The sequence below is a fragment of the Lissotriton helveticus genome, chromosome 1_1 (genome assembly GCF_964261635.1).
Source record: "Lissotriton helveticus chromosome 1_1, aLisHel1.1, whole genome shotgun sequence".
Lineage (NCBI taxonomy): Eukaryota > Metazoa > Chordata > Amphibia > Caudata > Salamandridae > Lissotriton > Lissotriton helveticus.
The window spans coordinates 101,226,662-101,251,052 of record NC_136057.1 but is presented as its reverse complement, the minus strand read 5'-3'; the positions used below and the strand labels follow the sequence as shown (position 1 = coordinate 101,251,052).

At 44.9% G+C, this 24,391-nt stretch overlaps 1 protein-coding gene across 2 annotated transcripts in view; it reads left to right on the top strand.

Moving 5' to 3' along the window:
- LOC144758538 (uncharacterized) overlaps positions 1 to 22,767 on the top strand; it is a 62,562-nt gene extending 39,795 nt beyond the window's left edge. For both annotated transcript variants that reach the window (XM_078646443.1, XM_078646435.1), the window contains exons 3-4: positions 6,970 to 7,020; positions 13,878 to 22,767. In XM_078646443.1, coding sequence (XP_078502569.1) covers positions 15,217 to 17,175 — 1,959 coding nt within the window. In that variant the 5' untranslated portion in view covers positions 6,970 to 7,020; positions 13,878 to 15,216 and the 3' untranslated portion in view covers positions 17,176 to 22,767. The remainder of the gene's footprint in view (positions 1 to 6,969; positions 7,021 to 13,877) is intronic.
- Positions 22,768 to 24,391: the final 1,624 nt, after the last annotated feature.

Sequence of the window (24,391 nt, the reverse complement as noted above, 5' to 3'; positions counted from 1 at the left end):
CCATTGGTTAACATTGGTGCATGCGTGCGCTTTCCGCACTGCTCCCGAATCCCGTGGGCCTCTCCCGACTTCAGCATTTTTTGTCCCGACTGCTCCCAGCGATTCCCTAGGCCCTAGGCCTAACCACTGTTCGAGTGGCATCTCTTATACCACTTGTTTAGTATATGGTTTGAGTGGCCACCCGCCCTCATCCATAATTGTGCAACTTTGTATGTTTAAACTGTGCTTTTGATTTAACGCTTGTGCCCCTTTATTCATAAAGAATACTGGGGATTGTTTTTAGTAATAAATACATATATTTTTATAATATATACTTGTGTGGTGTCCTTTCATTTGATATTACAGGATTGTATGTGGTAAAACAGCTTGCTTAACACGACCTCTTAAGTTAAGCCTTTAGGCTGCTTAGTCCATGCTACCCCTAGGATAGCTTGTCTAATAAGGTTGACTTACAACCAGACACCATAAGGGATTGTTTGGTCTGATAACAGGTGGTTCCAGAATTGGAAACATCACCTATCAGGCCAACTTCTCACATCAAGGCTTTTTATATTGTCCTTGGGTATTGGGGGGGGGTACCAAGACATGAGGGCCACAAGGGGTTGACAGAAGTAAGGTTAGTGGGACCCAGGAGCATCAGCTCCGTTTTGTCCCCTTTCAGCTTAAGGAGAGAGGAAGTCCCTTTACCTCCTCTAATCATTTTGCCAGACCACCTGGGGATGGCAAGCACTGCTCCTGCGCCAAGGAGACCACTAGCTGAGTGTCGTCCGCATAGGAGATGATCTTGATGGCAAACGGACGAACAACCTCAGCCAGTGGTCTCATGTAGATGTTAAAAAGCGCAGGGCTTAAAGAGGAACCCTGCGGGACTCCACACTTCAGTGGCCTGCTTGAGGATACGGAGTCCCCATCAAAAATTTTGAAAGACCTATCACTCAAAAAGGATTTGAACCATAGCCATGCTCCGCCAACTATTCCGACACTCGACAGGCGTCCCAGCAAGATGTCATGGCTGACCGTGTCGAATGCCGCGCTTAGATCAAGGAGGATCACTGCCACTGACCCTCCCTGATCCAAGATCTTTCTGGTTGCCTCAGTGACTGCCAGCAGGGCGGTCTCTGTCCCATGTCTGGGTCTAAAGCCCGTCTGGGTAGCATCTAAAAGTTGGTTGTTCTCAAGGAAATGCACCAGATGGACGTTGATGTGCCTCTCGAGAACTTTGCTTACCCAAGGGAGCAGAGAGATAGGACGATAACTACTGAAGTCACCGGGGTCCAGATTAAGTTTTTTTAGCAGAGCACGCACCATGGCCCGCTTCCAGGCAGGCGGCACGATACAGGAAGTAATGGAGGCATTTAGAAGGTTCAAGATGGTCGGCAAAATAACCTGAGGTGCCAGCATCATGATTTCTGGGGGTGCTGGATCACATGGAGATCCGGATTTTACTTTGCTGGCTATGGAAGCTAAAGATTCAGGGTCTAGTGGCGGAAAGTGATCTAGCATAATAAGAGATTGGGATGGCATATCCTCCCAGATTGTCTGGTCCTGGGCTATGGGCCGTGGTGCTATAGAGGGGAAAAAATAATAGATTTGAGTGACTTTCTGAGAAAAGAAATCTGCCAAGTTATTGCAGTGGGCTGTGGATTTGTCCAAGTACATGATAGGGGAGGGAAGTTTGGTCAACTTCTTCACTATTTGGAAGATCTCCTTGGGCTTGGACTTAGCTTGTATAATTTTATCAGCGAAGTATATAGATTGCGCAGATTTGACCTCCGCTTAATAGATTTTAATTGCCTCTCTATATTGGACTTTATCGTCCAGTGCGTAGCCTAAACGCCAGCGTCTTTCCATTTTCCTACATTGGCGTTTCTTATCCCTAAGGAGCTCTGAGTACCAGGGGGCAGTTTTTTCAGAACGTTTCAATGTAATTTTGCTAAGGGGTAGAGTGGCATCGATGGACTGTGCAATCCAGTCTTTAAATTCCTGGTTGGCTACACATGGATCCTCATTGTAGGAGGGCTAGCCCATCTCAAGTCTACTGGTCCATAATTCGACTGGTAGTTTGGCCCAGCTTCTAGCCCTCCTTACGATAGATCTAGAAGGTACTGCCTTGGGTATAGTCCAGGTGAGAGGCTCCAATAGATGGTCGGTCCAAGGGAGGGGAATTGGCAGTCCCACCGCGATCTCTGTGCAATTACTAAACACAGGGTCCAGCAAGTGGCCTTTAATATGGGTGGGAGCCTTTACTCGTTGGACTAGCTGTAATGCCGCTAGATCATCTATAAGTGACATAGCAGTATGGTCCAGGGTGACATCAAAATGAAAATGAAGGTCCCCTAGCAAAGTAAAGTTAGAGGCGATTCTGGCTCGTACTGCAAGGACGGTCGGAAGGTGGCTGTGGAACTGTTTAGAGGGTCCCGGGGGGCGATATACAACAGTACCGGAAAAGCAGTTGTTAGGGGAAAATTCCAGACTGAACGCTAGACTCTCGCAGTCTGGAATTTATTCAGGGGTGACTCGACAGTGATATTGTTCTTTATATATAATGGCTAGGCCTCCTCCTCTCCCCTCGGGGCGATCCCGCCGCGTAATTTGAAAACCTGGGGGAAGGGGTGTCGCTATATCGGGTCAGAGTCCGTCGTAAGCCATGTCTCTGTGAGAGACTGCATCTGGCATACGTTCTTCCAACAGAAGGGCGAGTTCTATCTTGTGTTTCGGAAGGGATCTACAGTTCAACAATAGCATGCAATAGTCCTGCTTCGCTTCCTGAGGCTGCATCGGTTTAAGGATCTCTTTAGACCTTGAACAAAACGCTGGTAGCTCTGGGGCATAAAAAGGGTTCGAACAGCAACCTGGTCCTAAAGGCCTCATACTTTGAAGGGATTCCGCGCTATAATACCTGGGTTTTGATGGCTGCGATGAAGGGGGTTGGCCCTAAGCCCAGTTCAGGTGCGGACGGGCGCAGACGGGCTTGCATTTGGCGCACCGCTGGCGTGCCCGCTGTGCCCGCCCGCTGCGCGGTTGGGGAAGCGTCATTCTTTTATCCTCAGTGGATGAGGGCGTGAAGCGTCCTACTGCTGGACCGCTACCCTATTCCTCCCACCAAGATGGCGTCCCCCCTCCTAGCCTTCTGGCGTCAGCACCTAAATCGGCTGTACCGGTCAAGGAACGTCTGCGAGTGGCCTCGGTACGACGTAATTCTCCCACCGAGGGGTCAGGGATGAGTGCTGATAAAAATGAGCGATTAAAATATTTATAATGTTTTAAAAATATTTTCAGCAAATCAATTTATTAAATGCCCGTGGGCAACAGGGATAGCATAAAGAGCCCCCGGCTTCCGCCTCAGGGGAGAAAAAAAGCAATTCTAAGCCAAAACGACAAGACGGCCCTTAAGTAACCTGGGCGGGCGGGAAGTGTCCTACTGCTGCATCGCTACCCTATTCCTCCCACCAAGATGGCGTCCCCCCCCTCCTAGCCTTCCGGCGTCAGCACCTGAATCGGCCGTACCGGTCAAGGAACGGCTGCGAGGGGCCTGGGTACGACGTAATTCTCCCACCGAGGGGTCAGGGATGAGTGCTGATAAAAATGAGCGATTAAAATTTTTATAATGTTTTAAAAATATTTTCAGCAAATCAATTTATTAAATGCCCGTGGGCAACAGGGATAGCATAAAGAGCCCCCGGCTTCCGCCTCAGGGGAGAAAAAAAGCAATTCTAAGCCAACACAACAAGACGGCCCTTAAGTAACCTGGGCGGGCGGGAAGCGTCCTACTGCTGGACCGCTAACCTATTCCTCCCACCAAGATGGCGTCCCCCCTCCTAGCCTTCCGGCGTCAGCACCTGAATCGGCTGTACCGGTCAAGGAAAGGCTGCGAGGGGCCTCGGTACGACGTAATTCTCCCACCGAGGGGTCAGGGATGAGTGTTGATAAAAATGAGCGATTAAAATATTTATAATGTTTTAAAAATATTTTCAGCTAATCAATTTATTAAATGCCCGTGGGCAACAGGGATAGCATAAAGAGCCCCCGGCTTCCGCCTCAGGGGAGAAAAAAGCAATTCAGTTACAGGTGTGGGTTTAAGGCACACGTGGGAAGTAATGGGAAATGCCCGGATCAAGGACAGTGTTGCAGTGTTGGGGCATTTTCAAGCAGTATGAGTGTATGCACTACTGTAAAAGTCTGCACAATTGATGTTAATGAGGAAGAATGTCCCCAGAGGGAATAACTTAGTTTTAGCCATTGATTCCATAGTTCGTTCCACCTTCATGCGACAGGTAATGTGTCCCTTGTGTATCATTCATGCTGGTGCGGTGCTGTTAAATGGAATGGCGGATTCAGGACTACCCATCAAGATTTTGTGTGATGTAGCCTTTGATAAAACTAGAGCCGTGAGAAACAACTGGCCAGCTCCAGAATAAATCCCCACACCTTAGGTGAGCAGGATATCGATATATACTGGATTACTTTGTTAGTCTGCTGGAATGATTGGGTAAAAAGATTCACTCAAAAATGTATGTATCTATCAATGGAAGTAAGGGATGGAATGGCAGAATGTTATGTTATGTTATGTTATACACATTTATATTGCGCACAGCTGCCCCAGCTAAGGGGCGTCCTGGCGCATGGCAGGAAATGTGTAACAGTTACCAGAAACACAACACAGAAAAAGGACTTTATTTAAAAAGGAAAGTTTTCAGAGCTTTGCGGAAAGCAAAAAGATCATCTAAAAGCCGCAGGTCCGCCGGGAGAGAGTTCCAAAGCTCAGCCGCCCTGACCCGGAAAGAACGGCCACCAACCCGACACAGCCTGTATCGGGGGACCACGGCGAGGGCTTGACCTCCAGATCTCAAAGAGCGGGAAGGAACATACCACGACAGGTCAGCAAGGATTGGCGGACCTACTCCCCTCAAGATCTTAAACGCCAGACACAGCACCTTGAACTGGATGCGTGATTTGATGGGGAGCCAGTGCAGTGATCTCAGGACACCAGAGACAGAGCTCGTTCGGGGTAAACCAACAATGGCTCTCGCCGCGGCGTTCTGCACGCGTTGGAGGCGGGTAGTCTCAGCCACATTGGTCCCTGCCAGGAGAGAGCTTGCATAGTCCAGGCGAGATAATACAGTGGCCTGGACTATCAGCTGCCTGGTACCACGGTCAAAGAACTTCAGAATGGGCCGCAACGACCGCAAGATACCAAAGCAGCAGGCCGCAATTTTCTTCGAATGGCCCTCAAAACTAAGAGCAGGGTCCATCCAAACTCCCAAATTCCTTAGTTCAGTGACCGGGAGAGGGACCGGCCCCAGTTCAACGGGCCACCACTTGTCCCCCCACAGTTCCGCCCTCCTACCGACGATCATGATCTCGGTTTTCTTTGCGTTGAGCTGGAGACAGTTGTTCTTCATCCAGCTTGCCACCGCCCTAAGACCATTCTGAAACCTGGGGGCATCCCGGTCCGCATCCCCGCTGATCGTAACCGCTAACTGAGTATCGTCAGCATACGAGACCATGGTCATGTCCCATTGCTTGACGATCTCAGCCAGCGGTCTCACGTATAGATTGAACAACGTGGGACTCAGCGAGGAGCCTTGCGGGACCCCCTGTCTCAGAGGATGAAATTGGGACTGGAACGGTGGCAGAGCAACACTAAAGAAACGATCGTTCAGGAAGGAGCGAAACCACTGGAGGGCAGAGCCACCCAGCCCGATCTCCTCCAGGCGATGCAACAGGATAGGATGGGACACAGTATCGAACGCGGCGCTCAGGTCTAGTAAAACGAGCGCCGCTGTCTGCCCCGCATCCATCACTGTGCGAAGGTGTTCAGCCATGGAGAGAAGGGCGGTCTCCGTGCTGTGACCAGCACGGTCCGTGCTGTGACCAGCACGGAAGCCGTTCTGGGTGGGGTCCAAGATATTAACCTGGGTGAGGTGGGCCGAAAGAACTTTGTTGACATGGGCCTCCATTACTTTGGTAGGCCAGGGAAGCAAAGAGATAGGCCGATAATTTAGACTTAGAATCAGACTAAGTTGGTTTTGCTATGAGGCCGGTTCCTGATAATCCAGCGGTGTTGAGTGACATGCCTGTATCGAATGTAGATTTTGATACCATTGACATTAAGAATACTTTACTACATTCTCCTGATGTTTCCCGAGTGGGTGCAGTGAATGGGTTGAGCATTGTATCAAACTTAAAGCTCAGGCAGTACCTCTCATTCATAGAGTGCGCTATGTTTTTCTGAGGTTACGGAGTAAGCTTACTGAACTCTTACATGATTTATGATACCAATTCCTCTGAATGGTTTCATCAGTTTTTGTTGTCCAGAAGAGGTCTGGGGGCATGCATCTTTTAAAGTTCACCGACCACAGCCCTTTGGTTTGAACCCTTAATGGTGTCAGTAAGGCCCCTGTAAGGTTGCTAAGGCTGTTTTTAAAATTACAACTTTGGCATCAAATTAGTACACAGAGACAGACACTACAGGGCTGGCTGCTTATCTAGAAAGCCACTTTTGGGTAGTTTGGTCACGAGGATTTGGATGTTCATGAATGTTTGTGGCAGCGGTGTTAGACGCTGTCCATGATGCTGCTTGTGCTGACCCAGGAGTGGTGCCAGTTCACAAGGACTTCACAGATGGTCTCCCCTGGGACTGGTGCTGAGGTGTTTGGGTGTGCTCAAGTGGTGGCAGAGCTAACTGTGGCTCTGTATATGTTGTGAGACCCGATTCTTTTGTTCTACTTGGGAAGCTGAGACCATGCTTGTTGAATATTCACCCAATGTGAGTGGTGAGGTCCGCATTGCAGGTCTGCCTGAAGTTATGATGCTGCCGACAGTAGCGTGTCTGCTAAAAGCGATGGCGTGACTGGTGGAACTATAAAGCCAAATAAAAGAAAGTTATCTTCCGACACCGCAGTCTTCGTGACTGAGACCAGTAATACTGAAGACTTTGAGACTCACAGCAGTAATTTCTCCTTTCAGAGCGTTATTGCTGCAGATGGAGTGGAGCCCAGAAGAAAGCACATTACTAAGGTACCATCAAAGTTTATTATTTTTCAATTGTATTAACTGTTTCTCTTTTGCAGCATTTGGAAATGCATTTTCTAGTTTTGTGGCTTTTTGTTTCGTTTTTTCTTGTAGGCTGTTACCTTTTGTTTAAAGGGAATGATGTTGTAGTGTGTGACCTTAATGCTGCAGTTTGCATTTCATTACCATCATTTGCTTACCCTGGAGAATCTCCAGGGTGCAGTAGGTTTGCTGTTCCAGAGTTCTTTCTTCAGCTTCTGGGCAGTTGTCACTCTGTGGCGGTCTGTGGTCCTGTTTCTCTGCTCTTCTTGTAGTAGCTCCTATCAGACTATGGACTGTTCCCATGAGGCACAGGGCCAGACTGATTTGCATATGGCCATGTCTGAACTGGGGTGGCAGAGTGGGCTAAAGAACGGTGATGGATTAAACCCAGATCTGTTGACTGGGTGTGAGTGTTTGATTGGTTCAGATGCTCCGTCCATCACCACCCCCTTTTTTACTGCTTTTGGCCGCCATAAGTGTGGCAGGGTATGCTCAAACGTGAGTCCCTTGCTCACTTTGCCACTGGATTCAAGCAAGCCTGGCTGAAGACGGCTGGAATGCCAGAAACCGGTCCTAGGAAGCTTGATTCCGGTCCACTGAAGGCATGGCTTGGCAGTTCGGGCTGGACTGTTCCCATGAGGCACAGGTTGAGACTGATTTGCATATGGCCATGTCTGAATTGGGGTGGCAGAGTGGGCTAAAGAACGGTGATGGATTAAACCCAGATCTGTTGACTGGGTGTGAGTGTTTGATTGGTTCAGATGCTCCGTCCATCACCACCCCCTTTTGTACCACAAGGTCAAAATCAGCCACTGGCTTTCATCAGTAGAAGGCCAATCCCCAGGGATCAGCGTTGAAGTGCCATTTAGATGGGTGCCTTTGCTGTGGTTTGGTCCCTTGAGAAGTTTAATTCAAACCTGTATGGCTCTCACTTCCAAATTCAAACCTTCCACAGGCCTCTCCGATGGTTAATACAAATGAAAGGTGAAAATCCCAAATGGCTAAAGTAGTCCATCTCCCTACAGGGAATAGACTTTGAAGTGAAACAGAGACCTGGGACTGCCAATGCAGATGGACTTTCCAGGTTGTCCCATTTAGACGATGTTAAATGTTACGTTATGTTAAAAATACTTATAAAGCGCACGCACACCACAAGGTTTCAGGGTGCTGCGGACAAGGGAATCCTGCCCCTAAGTAATTCATTCATAAGCCTGGCGAAAGAGCCAGGCTTATGAATGAATCACATTCACATGCATTTTAGGTCAATGCGCAAGCGCATTGACCTAAAATGCGCGTGCACATTATCAAATCGCCATCTGTTCCCCAGCAGCACTCCTCCCACACCTTTGAAGTGAAGTTTAGCTTCACTTCAAAGGCCCCTGCTGCTTCACACCCTCATCGCCGCTCTCCCCGCTCTGCCCCCTCCCCTGCCCGCCGTGTCGCATTTCTCCTCCCCCCTCCCCTTCTCTGCCTTCCCTCCGTCTTGTTCAAACAAATATGCTTTTGTTTCACCTTTTCCTGTAAGAATACTTTGATTAGTGGTAGTAGATTTCTTGTACTTTTTATTTCCTGCAAATTAACTGAAGTGATAAGATCTCATTGAAGCAAGTGATCGCGCTATAGCAGTCTGTCATTGCATTTCTCCTCCCCCCCCTTCTCTGCCTTCCCTCCGTCTTGTTTTTTTTTACCCGCTCCGCCCCCTCCCCTGCCCGCCGTGTTGCATTTCTCCTCCCCCTCCCCTTCTCTGCCTTCACTCCGTCTTGTTTTTTAAACGCAGCGCTTACAAACATAGACAGCATACACAAAAGCTTTCTCAAAATACAGCATGAGAGAATTCTTCACACACACAGAAACACACACGCACTCACACACAGACACACACACGCATGCACTTGCAAATAGACTCACATGCATGCACTCACATACACACACCCACATGCACATACACTCACACTCACATGAATACTCCCACTCAGACACACACGCACACAACTAGCACAACTAGCGGCATCCTCCCCTGCCCGCCGTGTCGCATTTCTCCTCCCCCCCACCCCTTCTCTGCCTTCCCTCCGTCTTGTTTTTTAAAAGCAGCGCTTACGAACATAGACAGCATACACAAAAGCTTTCTCAAAATACAGCATGAGAGAATTCTTCACACACACTCACACACAGACACACACACACACACACACACGCATGCACTTGCAAACAGACTCACATGCATGCACTCCCACATGCACTCTCAGACACACACACACACACACACACACACACATGCACACACGCTCACACGCTCACACTCACACTCACATGAATACTCCCACTCAGACACACACGCACACAACTAGCACAACTAGCGGCATCCAAGGAGTGTTCTGTTTTCCCATCACAAGGAAAGCATGTGCAGCATATTTTCTGCCACATACGAGAAATATCACAAACGCTTGCGTAGGATGTATTTTTATGTAATTTTGTATGCTAAAGTACTCAGAGAATAGAAGAGTAATTAAATACTTAGTTCCCCTAGAGCTTTGACAAGGACATTCTCTGCCTTTTCCAGGAGCAGTTAAATGTGTTTCTTCTTTGCCGCTATGCAACCACACAAATGGCCAAATAGCTGCTGCCGATTCACAATTAATTTGAAAAAAAACGTCTCCGTAAGTCAGGAGACAGGCAGGAAAGGCTACAAAAAGAAGGTAGCAAGCCTCACCTGGCAGCAGTGTATTAAGGGGAGCTATTTTTGGTTCATTGAAATGAGCGATCACGCACTAGTGGTCCGTGACCAGTTCTTTGCCTGGATAACCTTGATCCAGCTTTTGCCCATGACCAGGATTATGATGCATCAACCGTCTTGTTACTTGCCACTAACTTTACCAAGTAGTGGGCTACACTACGGTAACATCACTCTGTGCTTTATGTTATCTTGGATGTCCGAGAAACGACAGCCTTCCCCCTTTTAAACCAGCTGGCTTCATTGCCAAGCTTGTTTCCTTAGTATTGTGACAGCGGAGGTTCCTAAGTATTGAGGACTCCCCAAGGCTTTATACAGCTCGGTTTCATGTAAGATGAGCGAGTGAGTGAATACTCCCACTCAGACACACACGCACACAACTAGCACAACTAGCGGCAGGCTGAAACACAAAGTAAATAATAAATAAAAAACAACATGTAATCTTTGACAGGGATTACACTGCCACTGACAAAGGTAAACAAAAGTTAGCTCAGGATCTGCAACACTGCATGTTCTTCTCTTCGCTCAAGTTTGACTTGCAACTGTGGGGAGGGGGCGGTGTATTCGCCAGAGCACGTCCACCTCATAATCTGGAAGCATAAATCACCCTGCCCTCCCTCTCCCCATTGTTCGGCTCCCATTTCCTGTAAAGTTCAATTCACAGTTTCTGTATTTTATGGTCGCCTTTACATAGTGCATTACACAGTGAGTTACAGCCCTCAGTTCACGACAGGCGACACTGTTTCAAGCTGTTTTCAAACTTTCAAGCTTTATTACAAATCACAAAAAAGATGTTAATATTTCACTTCTGTTCTTGGATTTTCGTCACAATAAAAAACACTGAATATAATCTTCACAAAAGTTATTTACAAAAGTTTAAGATATTGCCATTACAAATTAAATAAATTATTTAACAATTAATTTAACAAAAAAATAAAAGCCATTGTTATTTGTAATATTAATACATCTAAGTCACGTAAATAAAAAACATGTTGCATTACAAATGTTATAGGTGTCACATTTGCAAAAGTTATAACTATTAGCATTGTAAATGACAGAGCTATTAATTTAGCTATTTTAACAAAAACATAAATAAAAAAGAATTTAATTTATAAGACCAATAGCTCAAACTTTCCTAATGCGAGACCTATTGCGTTTCCAATGCTTGTTTGGGATGACCACCACCTCAGACATTCTTTGGTCCTCTGGGAGACACCCTTATTTTCAGGCAGTCTGAAACCTCCTCTGGAGGCACTCCTTGATTTTATCCATCATGCTTTTATTAAATTCTATGGGAAGCTCATTAGGCCCCGTCGCTTGCCCTGCTTGCAAGGTTCTTATTGTCCTATTTATTTAGTCTAATGTCAAGTCTTGGTCTAGTGCGTCTCGGTCCTCATTTGTTAGCATTGGCAGGGTCAGGTCTTTCAGGAAGTCTCTCCCATTATTTCTGTCCCCTTGTTGTCAGTGTCCTCAAGGATCACTGGTTTGAACTCATCCTATAGCACGCAAGCTGATTCAACAGGCCGCCCGTTCTCCTTAAAATAGAAGTCTGCTCCCTCTCTCATACGAGCTTTGACCGTCTTGTCTTTTAAATATCACGGACCAACCCTTGGGGGTAGCATGAAGTCCATAACCGGACCATCGAGTTGCACCTCCACCAGCGAACGGTCTGAGATTCCCCCTGCTATGTGTGTAGCGGCTCTAAAATCAACTTTATGGACAGTCTGGGTGAAAAGATAGTGCAGGGATGCCAGAGTACCATCTGCTGCAGACAGGTGCGTCTGGTTTTGATACCCTCTTCCCCTATATGGGCATTTAGGAGTATCATGAATATAGTATAGGGTCAGTTCTGTCAGTCCAGTCACCCCAATGCGTGTATGCTCAGTCGTAAGTGTCTTACCCTTTCACAGGATGAGTTAGTCTTATCTGGGTCTCTTTCCTGTTTCCCGACACTTGAATGGCACGCTCGAAGACTCGAGAGAGCAGTGACCCACCAGCAGGCTTTTGTGGAGCGCTTTTGTCCTGGATATAGTGCTGCATTCAGTAGGGCACCCACTCTGTCTTTTCATTGCAGTTGCCTGAAGATCGTTAGTCCCTAGGTAGCAGTCACACCTGGCCTGTCTGTAAGTGAAGCGCCCTCTGGAGGCCCGACCGTCAGAAATTGAGCCCACATTGTGGCCGGCTGGACCACAGGCGTAAGCTCAGATAGGGTGTTCGACACTGGAGTAGTGGTAGTCCCTCGTGGGCCTCTGACACAGAGTAGTCAGAAATTCAGCAGGTAAAAGCCCAACACAGGCTCACCAGGAAGTCAGTAGAGTCAGACTCTGTTGTGTTAGGAATTTGGCAAATGCAACCTTGAATGGGCTGTTGGCAGCACACAATCGTCCTACTGGGCCTCAACAATCATGTTGTTGTAGAGTTTTATTTTCTGCCTTGAACTGTTGGGAGAGTCTTGGGGCGGGGGGGGGGCATCCCTCAGACTAGCTGGTCCTGCTGGATGGCTTTCCGGCCCGCCCTACAGATAGCCTTGTCCTCCTGCTGGACAGTCAAACTCCCTTCCCTTTCTTACCAGACAGGCAGGCTTCTAGGCAGACTTTTAGGCTCTCCATTAAGTAAGTCAGCCTGCAGGTGATGTCCCTTCAACTTAGATAGACTGTCAGGCTGACACCATTCCTGGTAGCACAGCAGGCACCTGAGTACTTTGGAGAGCACATTATTCCTTGGTAACAGAGGACTTTGAACTGGGGTATAAAAGAGGGATAGATGGTCCCACTTGTATACACAACTGGCAGGCAGGAGATGCAGTTTACTCTGTCGCACTCTCACATTGCATTTATGCTACGCACACCCACACCCTAAACACGCACTTGATGTTAGCGCAAAGTCTGGGCACAGGTATATAAATGGAGCATTGCCAGTAGGTGTGCCAGTAGGAAGCCACTCCACTGACCATGATGCAAAGATCTCATCAGGCTATTGATCCTTACAACAGGGTGCATTGCCTCCACCGCTCTAGCTGTTAAACCCATGACAGTCCTCTGCCTTAAATAAGAGCACACTTGGTGTGACCCTCCAGGTCACAGGACCTGTCCAAGACCTCTCATAGTCCCTTGTTAGAAGTTGCACAGTACTGGAGTGGCAGAAAAATCTCATGTAATTGTTTTGTGGTACATTTACCCCAGTAACGTGCAGTTACCAGTTTGACGCCAAGGACTGGGGAGTTGCCACGAGGAACAGACTCTTCTGTCTGTCAAACCACATGCCATTCACTATTTCATAGTGTTTTTCTGCTTTTATTTACCACTTGTCTTAAGCAGGTGGTATATATATGCATGTGGTTGGTTGGGGGGAGATGGGTGAAGCAGGGGAGGGAAGAGGAAAGCATTTTCTAACAGAGGGAAGAATTGTGTGTTTCCCCCAGTTAGTAAAAAAACAGCATAAGTCTTGGCTGCGTCATTTCAGTAAAGATTTTCTGTCTGGAAAAAAAGTGTGTCCTATTTTTTTTGCACCCGGTACATCCAGGTGCTGAAAAACCTAACAAATGATAATCAGGTGGAATAAAATGAACACATGAAAGTACGCCTTAATTTCATTTCATTGCCCTTGATTCATACTCTGGACCATAGTTGAGGTATAGGTCTAAGCATAGTCCTCGCAATACACAATAGATTTGCGTGCGGCAGAGGACAGAACTCAAAAGTCAGGATATCATATACAAGTAGGTGGTAACTCAGGGCAGAGGCAAACGCCTGTTGTCCGTGGAGGAGAAATTCCCATCCCAGAAATCTACATTAAAACTTAATTAAAAGTATTCTTTTTTTAAATATCTGTTTGGTGCCAGTCCATATGACTTTAATGTCTGCCTTTGGGATTCTGTGTTACAAGTCCATAGGGTACATGTATCCTTTTGAGCTTAATAAATTCTACAAATCCTCACTCATCCAAGTACTCTCAAGCTACCATTCTACACTCGGCTCTGTCTGAAGAACAGCTCAACATTTTCAAAATTCTGCAATTCTGCATTGATTTGGCTTGTAAATTATTTTTGTTGAAATCTACATGTATTAACTATTTAATTTTAATACTATAGGTGATTGAAATTACGCATGAAGAAAGCAAGATTTAGCACCAGGCAACTGAATGTTAGTGCCATAAGAAGGATTATTTGGAAAAACTGATTGACATCCAGCATTCTAAGTTTAAACAATTTCCAAAACCTAGGTGTTGCGAGGAAGTGGGAGCTGAGGAAAGTACTATACCTGTAAGTGAAGTCTCTAATTTTGCATTTCATTAACCCAGAGCAAAGTCATATCTGTGCACACAGCATCAGGAATAATGCCAGAAAGACCAATCACAGCATCCTCATCTGAAATATTATCAGAAAGACAAATTGCTGCAGCATGACGGAATAACGTTCATCTAAAGCATCATCTAATTCCAGACACTGCAAAAAAGAAAGTTATAACAAAAGGTTTCTTCTGCAGACCATCAAAGAAAAGACGCTAAAAGAAGACTCCAAAGCTGACAAGCAAACAATCAAAATATTGGAAAATCACCTTTGTTTAACAACCGTTTTTAACCAGTTACGCAAGTTTGAGACTATCTGCCTCTGAATAGAACACCACGACCCACTCTGCTCACTCTGGCGAAAACCTAAAAATCCACCACTTTATTGTGTTCATGACCATCTCAGAATGTTTCCTTTTTAATGTATTCTGTTCTGTAATTCTATGTAAATCGCCTCGACATTATCTGTTGTGCAGGAGTGATGTGTAAAAACTGATTAAATGAGGACCGTTGCGCTATATCTAATGTAAATAAATCCTCGTCTTCAGAACTACACCTTACACCAAACATAAAAAGGGTAAAAGGAACTGATGCTCTTTGACTCGTGATCCACAATAGTACTGTGCATTTTCTAATGTTCTCAGTTACTGCCATTACATCAGTGCAAAAAGGTACTTCTCAGTTTAATAATTAAATATCAGACTAACACCTTATTACTGTATTGCTAAGAACCTATACAAATAGATTTGAGAAAAACTTCAGTCACAAAATAAGTTGCTGCCGGAGAGGCTATAACCAAAAGACTATTATCTGCTAGAAACATTTCGACAGGTGTTACAGGGCTGCTTCCAGACATATTTTGCTCAATTCAAGTGTAAAACACACAATTTCTTTTAGAGATAAATACTGAACATTATCTAAACAAGCCCGACTCTAAAATCGGGTTCACTCTTACCGTGGCATATAAGGAAGAGAAAATTAAATGTAACTCAAGGAATACACCTTATAAAAACACGGGCTGTGAGAACAAATTCAGTGTTCAAACCCACCTCAATCAAAGCAAAATAACCCAAGTTGGGGAAAAAAGTTACCTGTGCCAAGAAAGATTCAGCCATAAATCTCATCTCACTGAATTTGAGAGAATGCACACTGGGAAAAACCTCTCGCAGTGCAAAGTATGCCAAAAAAGTTTCAGGCGTAAATCTTATCTCACTGAGCATATGAGAATCCACACTGGGGGAAAAAACTCTCCGTGCAAAGTATGCCAAAAAAGTTTCAGGCGTAAATCTTATCTCACTGAGCATATGAGAATCCACACTGGGGAAAAACCTTATCAGTGCTCTGAATGCCAGAAAAGGTTTCGTAACAAACCGAGTCTATATCAACATGCATTAACCCACTCTGCAGAAAACCCTTACCAGTGCTTTGAATGCCAAAAAAGTTTCAGCCGTAAATCTTATTTCACTGACCATATGAGAATCCACTCTGGGGAAAAACCTTATCAGTGCTCTGAATGCCAGAAAAGGTTTTGTACCAAACAAAATCTTTCTCGACATGTATTAACCCACTCTGTGGAAAAACCTTACCAGTGCTCGGAATGCCAGAAATATTTCAGTGACAAAAGAGGACTCACTCTACATACAAGGACCCACACTGGAGAGAAACCGTATCAGTGCACGGATTGCCAGAAATGTTTCAATGACAAAAACATTCTCACTCGGCATAGAAGAACCCACACTGGGGATAAACCTTATCAGTGCACGGATTGCCAGAAATGTTTCATTGACAAAAACAGTTTCACTCGGCATAGAAGAACCCACACTGGGGAAAAACCTTTTCAGTGCTCTGAATGCCAGAAATGTTTCAGTTGCAAAAGCAGACTCACTGAACATACAAGAATCCACACTGGGGAAAACCCTTATCAGTGCTCTGAATGCCCACAACATTTCAAACTTAAATCACTTCTAACTGCACATTTGAGATTCCACACTGGGGAAAAACCTTATCAGTGCTCTGAATGCCAAGAAAGGTTTTGTAATAAACAAAGTCTTTCTCAACATGCAATGACCCATTCTGTGGAACAACCTTATCAGTGCTCTGAATGCCAAAAAAGTTTCAGTGTAAAAAGTACTCTCACACGGCACATAAGAATCCACACTGGGGAAAACCGTTATCAGTGCACTGAATGCCACAAATGTTTCAGTCAAAAAGACCGCCTCACTCGGCATACAAGAACCCACACTGGGGAAAAACCTTATCAGTGCTCTGAGTGCCAGGAATGTTTCAATGAAAAAAGACATCTCACGCTGCATATAAAAACCCACACTGGGGAAAAACCTTATCAGTGCTCTGAATGCCAGAAATGTTTCAGTGACAAAAGAAGTCTTTCTCGACATACAATAGCCCACACTGGGGAAAAACCTTATCCATGCTCTGAATGTCAGAAATGTTTCATAAACAAACACAGTCTCACTCAGCATATAAGAACCCACACTGGGGAAAAACCTTATCGGTGCTCTGAATGCCCAAAAGATTTCAAACTTAAATCACTTCTAAATGCACATGTGAGATTCCACACTGGGGAAAAACCTTATCAGTGCTCTGAATGCCCAAAAGATTTCAAAGTTAAATCACTTCTAACGGCACATGTGCGATTCCACACTGGGGAAAAGCCTTATCAGTGCTCTGAATGCCAGAGATGTTTCAGTGACAAAATGAGACTCACTAAACATACAAGGATTCACACTTGGGTAAAACGTTATCAGTGCACTGAATGCGACAAATGTTTCAGTGAAAAAAGCAGTCTCACTCAGCATATAAGAACCCACACTGGGGAAAAACCTTATCAGTGCTCTGAATGCCACAAAGGTTTCAGTCAAAAAAACAGTCTCATTCATCATATAAGAACCCACACTGGAGAAAAACCTTATCAGTGCTCTGAATGCCAGATATGTTTCATTCAAAAAAGAAGTCTCACTCAGCATAAAAGAACCCACACTGGGGAAAAACCTTATCAGTGCTCTGAATGCCACAAATGTTTCATTGGAAAAAACAGTCTCGCTCATCATATAAGAACCCACACTGGGGAAAACCCTTTTTAGTGCTCTGAATGCCAGAAATGTTTCAGTGAAAAACGCAGTCTCACTTACCATATATGAATCCACACTGGGGAAAAACCTTATCAGTGCTCCGAATGCCAAAAATGTTTCAGCCAAAAATCTCATCTCACTGAACAAGTGGGAATCCATACTGGTGAAAAAAATTATCAGTGATCTAAATGTCAGAAAAGATTCAGGGGTAGAGATGGTTACAAGCGCCATAAGAAAACACACCATCAAAATAATTCAGTTCTCCGAATGCCAGAAAAGCATCAATTTTAAACTCAATCTCACTCTACATGAGCAGACGCACACAGGGGTAAAACATTACCAATGCTGTGAATGCCAGAAATTCCTATTTGATAGGCACAGCCTCACTAACCATAAGCGACTCCATTCTGATGGAAAACCTTGAGGCCGATTCAGATCCTGGAAAAACGCTGTACAAATCGTGGTATGGAGCGTTTTCCCCATACAACTCGTACTTGTAAGGAGGCCCCTACAACCTAGGAAGCACGATCCGTACAAATAGACGCACTCCATACAAATTGTAAAAAAAACATACAACTCGTATATACAAGCGATTCCGATTCGGATTGCTTTGTACGCGGCGTTCCCATGTATTCCCGGCAGCAGTTTACAACCCGACAAGTACGATTCGTACAAACGGCACTCCGTACGGCTCTTTTTTTTACAAGAGCCAAAAAGTGCCGGAAAAACCTTGTACGCCCCGAAAACAGTACGAGACAGACCCCCTCATGTACGCGTCGTACACCCCATGAATACAGGGGTACGGTGTGTATGTACGGTGCGTACGGATGACACAGAAAGTGGGGTACGGTGCGTACATACGCGATGAAGGGGTACTGGTCGTGTACGCACCGTACAAGCACCGTAACCCAAAATCGCGTATGTACGCACCGTACCCCAAAATCGTGCATGTACGCACCGTACCCCAAAATCACGTATGTACCCCCAAATCGCGTATGTACGCACCGTACCCCAAAATCCCGTTAGTACGCACCGTACCCCAAAATTGCGTATGTACGTACCGTACCTCAAAATTGCGTATGTACCCCAAAATCGTATATGTACGCACCGTACCCCAAAATCACGTATGTACCGTACCCCAAAATCGCGTGTGCACCCCCAAAATCGCATATGTATTCACCATACCCCAAAATCGCGTATGTACGCACCGTACCCCAAAATCGCGTATGTACCCTAAAATCGTGTATGTACGCACCGTACCCCAAAATCACGTATGTACGCACCGTACCCCAAAATCGCATATGTACGCACCGTACCCCAAAATCGCATACGTACGGTGCGTACATGCGCGATGTTCGGGTACGCACCATACACGCGCCTCGTATGTGGGGGGACCCCTGTACGCCTCATACCCCTATACGACCCGTACCCTGGTATGAGTCATACCCCCAGAACGAGTCATACCAGGGTATGAGGCGTATATGGGTTGGCTTTGTTGCCCGGTAGGAGTCATTCCCCATATACAGGCCATTTTCCATACAAATCGTATGCTGACAACCCGGTATGAATCGTACTTGACGGGTTGGACAGCCTTTTTACAAATTGTATGGTCTTTTTTACAAGTCCGTGTAGTACAACTTTTCCCTATCCGATTTGTAAGGATCGGGCCGATCTGTATGTATTTTTCCCGGACGAATCGTACTACACGGGTTGGAAGGGACTTTTACAATTTGTATGGAAAAAAATACAAATCCTATTTGTATGGAAAATAAAAATCCAGGATCAGAATCGGCCCCCTTATGAGTGCTCTGAATGCCAGAAAAGCTGCAGAGAAAAACGCTATCTCACCATGAGAAAATTGACACTGGAGAAAATCCTTATGCCAGAAAAGCTTGAATCTGAAATACAGAGTTATGCTTCATGAGAGATCCCACTCTGGGGTAAAACCTTATGAGTGCTCGAAATGCAAGCAAAGTATTGGTTACAAATTACTTCTCACTTGACATGAGCGAACTCACACGGGGGAATAAAAGCCTTATGTGTTTTCTGAATGTCAGATAAGGTTTAGTCTTCAATACAATGTCACTTCACATGAGAGAATTCACACTGGACTAAAGCCTTATACAGGAGGGGAAAGCCAGAAACGTTTTACTCAGAAAGGAGATCTCACTAAACATGAGAAATACATCCACATGAGGTAAAAAGTAAGGCGTATCTTGAGTTGCAGAAAAGCTTCTAACAATCTGACTTTACATGAGAGAGCACATATTGTAGTTGCAATAGGATTCATCAAGAAACTCTTGCAGGATAATTTAGGCTGCCCGCATGCAACCTCCAAAGAAATTTCAGGCCTGGAAATATTTTTAATTGCAACAGAATCCACAATTTGAGTATCTGAAAGTTACAAAACTCTCAAGGTCTTTACTTTAGACAAAGAAGTGTTAGTGGTTGCAAAAATCAACTGATTGCCAAACAAATCACAATAATAATGTCTTAAATTTTACTCCACCCAAAAGGTTTCTACTCACCCTTGTTTCTTAACATATGACTGATATCTATATTTTCACGATAAGATTAAGCCTATGCAGAGTTCCTCAATGAGGAACTCTGCAAAGTGATAAAAAAACTCTGGCGGTGTATGCGGAGTTCAGCGAGCAGCGGAGTGGGTAAGGGTCATGACGTTTGTGGTGATTTTGATCTCCTGGTGTTTGTCCCGCCCTGTAAAAATAATCGCGAATGGCACCATGTGCAGCGCAAGAGGGTGCAGCTGCTTCTACTCGAGCAGCAGCTTTGTCAATGTGAAGGAAGGTTTCTCAACGCGAGTGGTTGTGACCTGCCGCGACCACTCGCATTGAAAAATCCAACCACCCGCCTTGAGAAATAGCCCCAGGAGGTTGATTTTGCTCGCCAACTAGACCATGGCGGGCGCGAGCAAGTTAAAATCTCATCAGGATGTGGATTTTCCCCGATCCGGCACATGACGTTGAAGAGCTCGAGCGTAGTAAAAACCTCGTTATGCTCCATGGACCGGAGTTTTTAGTAACTATGCGAGCTCCGTGGAAAACTCCGCGAGCAGAGTTCACCACCCAGAATGAGATAATATACGACACCATGAAAACATAACAAACCAGTTACTTGCCTTCGGTAACGCTCTTTCTGGTGGATACTCCTTTACCTGCAGATTCCTCACCTTGTGAATATCCCCCACACGCCAGACTGGGTCCTCCAACTTTAAAGCAAAGTAGGAGACAACATCCAACTCAGTGTCGACATCATTCTGCTCCAGAAGTGACAAGCAGAGACTCCTATAAGCACTTTCCATTCGCTCTGTGAACAACTACAGAGGTCTATGAGTTCATTATCTCACAGGTCTGTATCACATATGCAGGCCCTGGGCAGATATTAATTCACCATTTTTATCATGATTAGAATTCAGATGAAGTCTTTTCATTTCCAAAATTCTAATTGTATTCTCAGCAGCAAGGGTATATATAAATCGTTGAGTGATGACTGCACAGTGCTCAAGATGAAAGTGATATGATGATAAAACAGTCCGATCCACATTTTGTACACAAAAACAGGGCTGTAAATACTTTTGTACAATACAAGTTAAGCAAAGGCGATTCTTAGAAGACATAATATATATGAAATAGTCCCTGTATAGTCAATGTTCCGACCCTTCCAGTTAATTACCGTAGTCTCATCAGGACGGTAGATCGGCGCCTCTCCAATTTGCCCATACAATGGTAGGGTAGGGGTCAGTTTGGGTGGGGGTGGCAGGATCTGTCTTTTTTCCAGATCCTTGGAAAAAGGCATCGATTTTGCCGTTTCTAAAGACTCCTCCCCCCCCCCCCCCTTGATCCCTCAGATGTAAAGTACTACAGATCCAAATTGGTATTTTCTCTTCCCGATGAAATTTTAGAAAAGGCCATGAATCAGGAGATCACCGCCTTCTTCGAAAATACGGACTGTATGGATCCTGTTCAACATGGTTTTAGACCCTACTACTGTACAGAGTCAACCTTATCGGCAGTGACTGAAGAGATCAGATCCATTATGGATAGAGGAGATTAAACGGCCTTGATCCTATTGGATCTTTCAGCCACATTTGATACAGTTAACCATTTCTATTTGGTAAGCCGTTTAGTAAGTATAAGCATCAAAGAAACTGCTCTCAAACTGACCAGGTTGTTTTTGTCAAACAGAGAGCAATTGGTACCTTTGGAAGATTTTACCTCTGCCCCATTTTCACTTCCTTGTGGGGTCTCGGGGATCTTCAATAAGTCTGACTTAGTCTAATGCCTACAGCACTCCATTAATTGAACTAGTTCGATCCTGTTGGTTCTCTGCATTCTTTTATGCCAATGATACCCAAATAGTGGTATCGGTTACTGCAGAACCTGAAAAAGTGGCAAAAGATTTTAGAACAAGTATGACTAGCATTTCTAATTGGATGCAGAAGACTTTCTTAAAATTGGATACAGAAAAAACAGAGTTAGTGCTATTTGGTAAGTATTCCTCCATCTGGAGCTCCTTTTGGTGGCCACACATTCTCGAGCCCCTTCCACTCCCAGTCCAGAAGGCTAGAAATTTGGGTAGTCGTCTTTGACTCAAAACTCACTTTTATTGATCACTCCAATCAGGTAACCTCTTCCTGTTTCCTTATGTTAAAACAGTCAAAGAAAAGCTTGCCCTTCCTTCCCATGGAGCTTAGGAAAAGTGTTATCCTGGCTGTTGTCGTATCTGAAAGGGAAAATGTTATTGAACTTTATATGGGCTCCCAGTTGTCTTCTTAATAAGTTGCAAACCGTCCAAAATGTGGCAGGAAGAGTGCTAAAGAACCTCCCCAGATTCTGCTCAGCCTTTGAAGCCATTTAAGACCTCCATCGGCTGCCCATTACTAGGCAGATATGTGTACCCAGAATAAAAAGTGTCCATTGGGGAAGAAGAAGTTTCTCCTACTCCACCTCCAGATGGTGGAACTTTATCCAATCACTTGAGGTCAGCCTCAACTATTGGAGTTCAGGAAGGAACTGAAGACTTTTCTTTTCAGCCCATAGTTTAATGCTCTCATCTAACTGCTAGGTAAATGTTTAGGTATTTTATATCCCGTACTGTCAGGTTTTCAAATGACAATAGAGCCAGGATGCCTTTTTGGTAATCGTGCGCTTGATTTAAAATTTATTTAAAATTGTTGATCTCCAAAAAGGCCTAAATCAATAAATTGAATTGAAATTCAAGTTTATCATTGTAATCCTATTTTTGGAAAAGATGTGATTTTTAACCCCATGAGGCGGTTCCTTTCCAGAAATCATTCAGGTTGTAATCATGAGTCAAATAATGCTGAGGAGTAGGGCTCCCCCGATTGAGGTATGGAAAAGGGGCTTGGACTATTATATGGGACTGGAACGTCCAGTGTTTGAGGCCCGCGGCTGCCCCAGAAAGCACTATAAAATTTGGAAGCGGTGGGCGGAATACAGGGGGCTGTGGCTGCAGCCGCCGCCGCGGCAAGATGCAACTAAAGACCGATTGTTCTGAGAGGATGAGAGTGTAATACCGATATTGTATAGACTGATTAGCTTAGTTCCAGGTGACCATCGTGACCAGGGCTAGGGTGGGTTGGGGGGGTGGGGGTAGTTCAAAGTTAATGCCTTATCCTGCTTATTGTACTGATTGCTATATTTTGCTTCTTGATTACATGCTCACAGCTCCTCCGGTGTTCGGAGTACTGTGGATGTCTCGGAATCGTATTTCAAATGTCAATAAAAATTTGGTTCTGGAAAAAAAAATAATGCTGAGGAGGTTAAAATATTCAAATTGAATTCTAATTACACATGAAATGTTCATTGTTCAATATATTTCTCTTAGTATTTTAATGTGAGGACTTTATTGCTTAAGGAAAATAATTAGTATTTGTTTTTCTATATGTAGGAAGCATTACATTAATGAAACCACTGTATCCCACCTTCTTTCTTTCCTTTCCTGTTCTTTATGAATGTTTCTATTGTTGAACTTTAAAGATTGCCCGAAATTAAGAATTGTGCACTACATAACTTTGCTGTGTTACAGTATGTTTATTTTTTATGTACAACTTTTGTCTCTTATGTGTATGGCAACTGATGTTTTGTTTTGCTTTAATAATCAGCTTATGTTTATTAGGTTTTATTATTCAATAAAATGTTTCAAACACAACAAATGGTAGTTGATATGTATTTACAACTGCAGCATTTTTATTGTATGGGTAGTTTCAAAGGGCCAAAAATATGGTCTGCGGGTTGACGGAGTACGACATTGGCATCAGCAGGGAGAGGTTTGGGCAGGTGATTGGGGGTACATGTAAAGTTGGAATTAGGGGTAACAACGCATGTACATTGTGTGGACTGTAACTCCTAGAGTTATTGTGAGGGATTTCATGCTACCCTGTAAATGATTTCCCTAGTGATTATTATCACGGTGAAGATCCCTCAGAAATAAAATGATGTTACTGTCAATGCCAATGGAGGACATCAACTGCCACAGCTTGGACCTATTGACCCAGTCGAATGCTGAGGCTAGGTATATGGGGCTGGAACGAGCCACAGTATATTTGTTCAGAACCATGTACAGGTTTAAACGCTCTTCCACAGTGGAACGACCTGGGCGAAAGCCGTATTGGATATCGGATAAAAAGTTGTTTTCCTCAACCCATGATACAATGGGCTTATAACAATAGGTACTGTCCCGTTATCCCTTTTTAAATGCCGGGACTATAATCGATAAAGCCCAAGAATCTGTGGGGCAAATCTGGACTGCAGTATTGATGACAGCTGTGAGGACAGGCACCCAGGTTTTTAAGTGGGCGATGTAGAGATCTGGTGGGATCCCATCTGGCGCGGGGGCCTTGTTTTTAGATAGACCCAGAATACCGGCACTCACCTCTTGCGTGGTGAAAATAAGTTCCGACTTGCCTTCCACCCTTTCCTGCCCCTCAATTGGAGGGGTATCCAACTGGAAGATACCCCCGAAATGATGTACCCAATCGTCCTCTGTGATTTGGGCATCCAGTAAATTAGCATTATTTCCAGATAGAAATGGGCTGTTAATAATGCCCCAGAACTTTGAGCTATTACGCGGTTTACAAGCCTTCACTAAATCGTTCTAGGCCTCCTCCTTCAGGGCAGACTTGCGAGTTGCTAGAGCAGCCCTATATGCTCTTTGTAGGCCTTTGTCTCGGGGCTTAACACCCAAG